At 59.1% G+C, this 8,782-nt stretch overlaps 2 protein-coding genes across 4 annotated transcripts in view; one reads left to right on the plus strand and one right to left on the minus strand.

Moving 5' to 3' along the window:
- SERHL2 (serine hydrolase like 2) overlaps positions 1–795 on the plus strand; it is a 20,953-nt gene extending 20,158 nt beyond the window's left edge. For both annotated transcript variants that reach the window (XM_032416724.1, XM_032416726.1), the window contains one exon: positions 651–795. In XM_032416724.1, coding sequence (XP_032272615.1) covers positions 651–770 — 120 coding nt within the window. In that variant the 3' untranslated portion in view covers positions 771–795. The remainder of the gene's footprint in view (positions 1–650) is intronic.
- On the minus strand, positions 792–8,782 carry RRP7A (ribosomal RNA processing 7 homolog A). Of its 2 annotated transcripts, XM_032416727.1 has the most exons (7): positions 8,696–8,782; positions 7,126–7,268; positions 4,691–4,816; positions 3,944–4,061; positions 3,449–3,546; positions 2,877–3,075; positions 792–1,558 (listed from the first exon to the last, which is right to left on the minus strand). In XM_032416727.1, exons 1-7 carry the CDS (start codon positions 8,766–8,768, stop codon positions 1,473–1,475), a joined length of 843 nt encoding a protein of 280 aa, XP_032272618.1. In that variant the 5' UTR covers positions 8,769–8,782; the 3' UTR covers positions 792–1,472. The 2 variants fall into 2 exon arrangements, with proteins under 2 accessions (XP_032272618.1, XP_032272619.1); XM_032416728.1 differs by lacking the exon at positions 4,691–4,816.

Raw genomic sequence — 8,782 nt, forward strand, 5'->3', positions numbered from 1 at the left:
ATGGCGGTCAGCCCCTGGCACTCACATTTAACTCAGCACAGGAAACACGTTTTCTTGGCAGAGTGCCCCAGTGTTATTGTCCACATACATCCCGCAGCCCAGGTCCAGCTTGGCCAGAGGCCATCCCATCATTTCTAGGGTGAGCAGATGACCAGTCTCACCAGCGGGGCCTGGGGCCTGGGCTTTGTCCCTGGGAGCACGTGGCACTTTGACCGCCATCTGCTGTAAACACCTGACCCTGGGCCTCTGCAGACCTCGGCGTCACCACCAAAGGCGAGCCTGTAGGTGACCAGTCCGCGGTGCCTTCCTGTCTCCCAGGGAGGCTCAGGTTTGAAAGGCTGCTCGTTCTTTCAAGCTGACCTTACACCCTGGACTGCCGGCACCTCCCATGCCCAGCTCTATAACCTCACAACTCGGAAGGGCCCAGAAGGCCAGGGTTTGCACATTTCTCCCCCTGAATCAGTCCCTTCTCGCGGACTCTGAGCCAGGCTCTGACTTAGCCAGTGTGTGACCGGGGAGCTGGGGGTCAGAGTCTGCCCGGTGGTTCACTGTGGGGCACCCTTTGGAACCACTGGGAGGCAGCAAGCCCTGGGAAGGCCCCAGCACACCAGAAGGGCCATGCCTCACCAAGCATCCCCTCCCCTCTCCAGCGGTTCCAGTACGTAGAAGTCCCGGACAACCATTACGTCCACCTGAACCAACCCCAGAACGTGGCCGGTTTCATCAGCGCCTTTCTGCTGAGCAAGGAGACAGCACCGCATGAGCCGTAGCCTGGGCCTGGGCCTGGGCCTTCGGAGACCTGGTACCCACCACCCGGCGCCCGGATCCCTAGTGCCAGGCCCCCCAGCCAGGCCGGGTGTGGTGGGGGACAGGCCTCACTGGTCTGAAGCCCAGCAGGTGCTGAGGCAGAGAATCGTGGGCAGAATTTGGGGGGGGACGCGGGGCAAGATTCTTTTTAACATTTGTGACTTCAAGGGGGAGACCGTGTTTGGATTTGGGGGCATTGTCTGTTTCGTGGCTGATAATCTGCAGAGAGCGGGTAGCAGATGGAGGGAGGAGAGGCCAGGTGACTGCCCAGCTGGATGAAAAATAAAACGGTTCTTGTATTCTCACTGCTTCTGAGGGGCTCTTCCACTGACGGGAGGGGAGAGACACTCAGCTGGAAAGGGAAGGCCAGGGGCAGGCTGGGACCAGAGAGACCAGGAGAAGGAAACAAGCGCGGCCTGGGCTGGTGGCTCCCGGCGGCCGACGCCCTCACGCTGGGCAGGCCTCGCCAGCACGGTGCCCAACACTGCTGCGCCCCAGACCCACGGGAGGGCCCTGTCCTTCCACCTGCACCCGCACGGCCTCAGATCTGGCAGCCCCCGGGCCTGGGCAGTCCAGAGCGAGTGTTCCAGGTCTTCAGGTCCTCCCCGGCAGCGCACCGCCACCGTTCACCGCCCCCTTCCATGGGTCCCCAGGACCAGCTCGGCTCAGTAGGGTCGGAACTTGCGCTGCGCCCGCATCAGTTCAATCCGCTGCTTGTCTTCCTCAAACTTCTTGCGCAGCTGGGCTAGATCTGGGGGGCAACGGGAAAGGGGAAATGGCCATGTTAGTCCGTGTACTGTGTGGGGACTGTGGCCCCCACCCCGCCCCGCTGGCCTCCGCTGATACGGTCCGGACGCTGCGTGGAGACAGATGTGCCTGCAGGCCCGGAGGGTGGGTGCTCAGGCCAGGGCAGCACGCCTGAGCTCGGAGAGGAAACCCCACAGAAGAGCGAGCACAGAGAAAGCAAGACACTGTTCCCTTACCACCCCCTTACCTCCCCCACCCCACATACCCCAGGTGAAGGCAGGCGGCTCGGGGGGTGTGGGGAGCCCCCCCAGGGGCACCTCTCCCGGCCCCTCCCCACTGCAGCAGCCAGACTGGGGAGAACATCAGGAAGGAGAGGGACTCCGCCCTCAGTGCCACAGAATTTGGATGGCGGCTCTGGTCACCAGGTGACCAGGTCAGAGGAATACGGAGGGGTGGGAGCCCGGGGGGAGAGCTCATGCAGCCCGCTGTCGGTGATTCTAGAGAGAAGAGCAGGAGCGAAGGTGCCCGAGTGGGGAGCAGCAGCGAGACAGGCAGGAGGGTGACGTGCCTGGGTGTTAGGTCACCAGCTGCTGCAGACGCGGTCCCCCTGCCGAGGACAAGGCCAGCACCCTCTACTCCCAGGCCCACGGGGAAGCCACCCGACGAACAGGGAATATGGGCTGTCAGCATCATCACGACCTTGAGTGGGTCACGGGCGATGGGGTGCTCGCCTGAACACTGTCCATGTGAGGGCGCCGCCCCACTTCCCCCCCCAACTCTCTCTCTCTCACACACACACACACACACACACACACACACACACACACACACACGGTGCTCGCCCCGACACTGTCCATGCGAGAGGCCTGCCCCACTCCCCCCACACTCACTCCCCCCGACACACACACACACCCAGCAGCGGCCCTCTCGCTGTCCCCACAGTGAGCACCTGAGATCCACCCTCTGCAATCTGGCCCCCGTGGGAGGATGACAGGTTCCAGCACCAACTGCTCAGGGGTCTGGAGGTGGTCCTACATCCCAGGTGTGTCTGAAGCCTCTAAACAACCCAGGGGCCCCCAATGCTGCCACTGGGGAGCAACGGGGGGACCACCATGGGATGCTGCAGGCTGGGACCCTAAGTCCAGAGCCTGTTGGGAAGTCTGGGCCCAGGGACAGCCCCCTCCACACCCAGGTCCCAGTGCCGCCCGCGGGAGCCCTCTGCTCTGGCCGGGGCTGGCAGCAGTGGCCACGGGCCTCGTCCACAGGGTCTGGGCCCCAAGGGAAATGGGGCTGAAGCACAGGGGTTTGGGGCGCTCCCTTACGCTCCATCTTGGTCTCTCGGTGCTGCCAGGCGTAGAAGTTGAGCAGCTCCTTGCGGGCGCGCTTCCGTCTCTCCCTCTCCAGCGCCCGCAGGCTAGCAGCCTCTGTCCGTGGCAGCACGGGCCGCCGGCCCCGACGGGTCACCTTCACCCAGCCCTCCTCGTCCGGAACCCCTTCCTCCTCCTTGGCCTTAGCCTCCTCCTGCAAGAACAGACGCTGTGATGGGCAGACCCCGGGACCCCTGCAGCCTCGGGTGCCCCTCCCCCACCCTCCCTTGGAGGCTCTCCCCGCAGCACCCAGAACCTCCCCGGGCACCCACCGCCACCTGCTGCGCCCTCTCCCTCCCAGTGGCTCAGTCTGGGGGGTGGGGGGCACAGAGGTGCCAACACCCTCCTCGTCCCTCAGCCTGTTTCCTACAGACCAGAGACTAGACGTCACCCAGCTAGGTGACACAGCACTCAGTGGGGAAAGAGGGAGCCTGAACTCCACACAGTGAGCAGCACAGGTGCCACCACCCATCCCCCTCCGCAGCGACACCACACCCACGACCTCACGTTCCCTGTGGAAGCCCCACCTCGGCTACCCTCTCGTCATATGCCTCCATGAACGTGTCCACTTCGACCCTCAAGGCCTCAGGGTCTGGCACTGAGTCTGCGTAGTCACTGATCCACTCTGAGGGAGAAAGGAGGGAGGAAAACGGGGCTTCCTCAGGCCCGATACTCGGGGCCCCACCTGCCCAGCCAGTCAGGATCTTCTTCTTCTTTTTTACTTTTAAGATTATTTGAGAGAGGGAACACAAGCAGGGGAGTGGGAGAGGGAGAAGCAGGCTTCCCACTGAGCAGGGAGCCCGATGCGGGGCTCGATCCCAGGACCCTGGGATCATGACCTGAGCCGAAGGCAGACGCTTAACGACTGAGCCACCCAGGCGCCCCCAGTCAGGATCTTCTCATACAGGCCACGAGGACGGAGACCTGTGGCCCAAGGAAGGTTCTAGTGGCAGCAAGCTGGGCCCTCCCCTCCGCCCACCCTGGGCCCGGGAAGGAGGGCGTGACGCTGCCGCAGTACTGACTGTGAATGCCGCTCTTCACAGGGTGACTCTCTGTTGAGACCAGCAAAGGGCCCTTCAGGACTAAGGCAGCAGACACCCCACCTGGCTTCTGGAACACCACGTAGGCTACCTGGAAGCCCTGGGGGGGGGGGGGGGGGGGGGGAGATGTCAGAATGCCAGCACCCCTCCCGTCCTCCCGGCCACCCGGCTCCTGGCACCAGGGCTCCCAGCTGCCCTCAGCCCGACTCGTCGCTGGGCCAGGGGACATGTGCTGGGCTGTTCTGACCGTGAAGATAACCAAGAAGTTCTCTATAATCCTGGGGTCGGGGTGGGGGGGACACACAGCCATGCTGCTAGTCTTCCAACTTCTGCCAGAGGCGACCCAGGGGAGGTGAGACACTCGGGACCTCCCTTCCAGGCGCAGGCGGGACGCAGTGACAAGCGAGCTCCCACATACCGGAGCGGACAGCGCGCACACTAGCTCAGACCGCGCTACGCCGGGAGGGCGTGTGGGCTCGGGACGGGGAGACGAGACCAGGCCCCGGGGCCTCAGGAAGAAGGGACGTCGGGGGGAGCAGGGGGGAGCTCAGGGAGGCCCTTCAGGGCGGCGAGCAAGATGGTCTCTGGGCTCTCAGCAGGACGATGGGAGAGCGGGACAAGAAGCTGAAGGACGCGGCGAATGCAGGGAAGGCGCAGAGGTGTGGGGAGACTGCCCTGGCCACAGCCCGCGGCGCCCCCGGGGGAGCAGCCCACAGCACCTGCACTTACCGGAGTGGGCGTGGGGTGAAAAAACTTTGACTTGGGCTCCTTTGGGCTGTCAGCGAGTTCTGGCTTCTCCCGGGACTCCACAGACTGGACGGGGCCACAGGGGGAGAAGAGGCGGGCCAGGCACTCCTGCCGCGGACCCGGCGGGGGAGGCACAGCATGAGGGGCTGCGGGGGCCTCAGGGAGCCCCCCTCTGCCCAGGGTGGCACAGCCAGGGGACCAGGGCCCCCGAAGGTCTCGGAGCCCACGTCCGCCCAACCGGGGGGCACGTACGCAGGCCCTGACCAGCCACGCCGTCCTCCGCACGGTCATCGTCCTGCCCTCCCACAGCCCGAGCCGACAGCCCTGTGCGTTTTCACGTTCAAAACCGTGAGTAAAAAAAACCACACCGCCACTGGCCACGGGACGTGGGAGGGAGCAGACGCAGCGTGAGACAGAATTCAGGTATAAACTTTTTGGCTTTATGAGAGGACCTGCAGGGAGCATGTGCCCGGGATGTTTGGTTTGTCCCTGAAAGGGATTTCTCACTTTGAAAGGCCAGCCGTCTTTCCCTGCCCCTTTCTCGGGGTGAACGATCCCCAAAGGAGGATTAGGTTCTATTACGAGAATAGGCGGGAACGTTTCTGGGGTTATTTGGAGTATTCTGATTTTATGAGACAACCAACTAAGTTTCCCTCCCTGAGCAGCCACTGAAAACTGGAGTTAACTCTGTGTTGTTGGGACTCAGGCTGGCGGTGAGCCCCTTGAGGGGATTTCTTGGGCGCAGGTCATGTTCTGTTTCTGGGCGCTGAGTACGTGGGTGTGTTCAGTTTGTGAAATGCGGCAAGTTGTAGCCTAGGGCCTGGCCCTTCTCTGTACACACGCTACGCTTCAGGAAACTAAGACATGACACAGCCTCTCCTCTGCTTCTTTCTCTGACTGTACAAGAATCTTTTTTTTTCTTTCTTTTTTTTTTTTTTAAACATTATTTATTTATTTATTTGACAGAGAAAGACATAGCAAGAGAGGAAACGCAAGCAGGGGGGAGTGGGAGAGGGAGAAGCATGCTTCCCGAGCAGGGAGCCCGATGCGGGGCTTGATCCCAGGACCCTGGGATCATGACCTGAGCCAAAGGCAGACGCTTAACGACTGAGCCACCCAGGCGCCCCGTACAAGAATCTTTTAGAAATTAGTATTTCTCTCGAGGATTCTCTCTCTCCCTCTGCCTTGCCCCTCACTCTCCCTACAATAAACAAATCTTTAGAAGTTAATATTTCTTTCTTGAAAAACAATCTAAAACCCAGCAACACCCTTAGTTTCTCTTCTGTGAACTTACATAATGCAAAACTTAACCGTTTTCGTGAAAATAAGTTAATGTCTGGATAGATTTAGAGGATAATCTTATCTTCTATTTTTTCCTATGGAGATGTATCACTGTTATAATCAGCGAAAAACAACATGTAATTCAAAGAATCCTGGGAAATAATAAAAAGCTTTGAGCTTCTTAGAACTATACCTTTTATTTTTTTATTTTTTAAAGATTTTATTTATTTATTTGACAGAGAGAGACTGTGTGCGCACAAGCAGGGGGAGCGGTAGGCAGAGGGAGAAGCAGGCTCCCCCACTGAGCAGGGAACGCGACGCGGGGCCCGATCCCAGGATCCTGAGATCATGACCTGAAGCCAAAGGCAGACGCTTCTGGGGCACCCAAGGGCCCCAGACTTTACTTTTTAAAACACAGCTTTAAAAAGACATTTCCAGGTGCCTGGGTGGCTTAATCGGTTAAGTGTCTGATGCTTGGTTTCAGCTCAGGTCGTGATCTCAGAGTCTGGGATCAAACCCTGCACCAGGCTCTACACTGGGCATGGAGGCTGCTTGAGATTCTCCCTCCCCCTCTGCCCCCCACCTTGCACGTGCTCATGCTCTTCTCTCTAAAATAAATCTTTAAAAAGACATTTCTGGGCACCCTGGCTGGTTCAGTCGATAAAGCATGTGACTCTTGATCTTGGGGTCCTGAGGTGGAGCCCCATGTTGGGTGTAGAGATTACTTAAAAAAAAAAAAAGAAAATTTAAAAAGCCATTTCCTGGGGTGCCTGGGTGGCTCAGTCGTTAAGCGACTGCCTTCGGCTCAGGTCATGATCCCAGGGTCCTGGATCGAGCCCCACATTGGGCTCCCTGCTCAGCGGGAAGCCTGCTTCTCCCTCTCCCACTCCCCCTGCTTGTGTTCCCTCTCTCACTGTGTCTCTCTCTGTCAAATAAATAAAATCTTTAAAAAATAAAAATAAAAAGCCATTTCCTGTCACAAGAGACAGAAGCAGCAGCCCTCTAGCTGCCCTCCCTTGGGGCTTCAGTTAGATGCTTCCATCTCCCAATAAGGACCTGGTGGAGGCCAGTGGGAACCCAACCCTGCCTGGAGCTCCTGGCCAGCCTTAGAGGTTCCCTCCCAGACACCAGCTCACCTCTGTGCAGTATGGGGGCACATTGAGAACAAAGAGGGTCCGCTTCTGAGGCCAGGAAGACTTGGTGCCTTCTCGAACTCTGTGCTCTCTCACATAGAGGTAGTGAAAAGCCTGCTGCTTTTCTGAGAACTTGATCGGGATGGCTGGACAGGAAATGGGGGCAGGGAAGGATGGCATGAAAATCAAGCTCAGGCTGTCCCTTTCTAGTCCCATCTGTCTGTCCATTCCATCACTGAGCCCTTCCCCTAGGCAAGGCCTGTGCAGGGTACTGTGCAGGCTGTGAGAGTGAATGAACAGAGAACCTGCCCAGGAGGGGCACCCAAGCAGGTGGGGGAGAGAACGGGCAATTATTACAGGTGGGGAGCAAAATGAGAGGGGAGTCCAAACCCTGATGCTCCTGGGGTCAACACCAAAATCCTGACATCAGCTGGAGGCCTTGCCAGACCCCGACCACCTTTCACATCTTTTTGCCAAGCCCTCCCCCCACCACTGTGCGGGGCCGGCCACTCTGCCTTCTCTCTATGCCTCCAGTAAGCCCAGGCCTCACCCAAGCTCACACGTTTCTTTACCTGAAACATCAACCTTCTACCCTCCGCCCATTCTTCACGTTTAACTTCACTTCCTCAGAGAGCCTACGTGCTGAGTTAGATCCACCTGCTCTGTGCCTTGACAACCTCTCCCGGTCTCTAAGTCTCTATCTGTGTGATCACTGGATAATGGCTCACATTCCCATAATGCTAGGGGCTGCTTTCTGTTTTCCTCACGGCCTTCTTCAGAGCACACGGGGGATACAGCTGCAGCATCTGTGCTCGGGAAGCTCCCATGAGAGTAGAGAAGGCAATGAACAAAGAAGCACCTAACAAGATCCTATCAAATATGAAAGAAAGGGGAAAACAGTGCAGAGTGGTTGCGTGGCAGAGGCCTTTAGCTAGGCATCGGAACGGCCTCTCTGAGGAACTAACATTAAAGTCACAGGGCACAGCTGTGCGAAAAGGGCACCTCAAGTGCAAAAACCCTGAGGGTGTAAAGAGATTGTTGCTCCAGAGGAACAGAAAGAGCTCTAGGTCGGCCGAGCCAGCACACGCAGGGCCACACAAGTCAGTAAGTTCGGGTTTTGTTTTAGGTGCTAACTTGTAAAACCACTGGAGGGAGTTCGGTGGGTATGGGGGTATATGGGCAGGCGTGTGAGGCAAAATCTGATCTAAATCTGACTCTAGAACGCACATTCCGGCACCTGGGCGAACAGAAGGCAAGCGCAAGAATAAAATCAGGAGAACCAGTTAGGGGGGCACAGCCGGGCGAGGGCTGATAGGGGCCAGGCTAGGAGTGGCAGAGGTGATAAGAAGCGGTGGGCTCACTCGTCCGGGGGAAGAGTGTGGACAGACAGGGGTTTACCCAAGGGAAGCGGTGGCCAAAACGGGCTCGTCCCGGGAGAGTGCCGCCAGACGCGAGCAGAGCGCAGCGTCCGGGACTCGGGGCTACCGGGCCTCCCACCCAACCGCGCGGGGGTCCCGGAGCCACCGCCGACGCCCGAGCCACCTCCCGGGGAAGCCTGGCCGCCGCGACTCACCGGAGTAACCGGGAGGGCTCGGAATCCCCTGCTCTGAGGCCCGCTCGCCACGCTTCCTCCTGCGCGCCACCATCTTGCCAACCGGAA

Source organism: Phoca vitulina, unplaced genomic scaffold (genome assembly GCF_004348235.1).
Source record: "Phoca vitulina isolate PV1807 unplaced genomic scaffold, GSC_HSeal_1.0 scaffold19, whole genome shotgun sequence".
In the NCBI taxonomy this organism is placed as follows: Eukaryota; Metazoa; Chordata; class Mammalia; order Carnivora; family Phocidae; genus Phoca; species Phoca vitulina.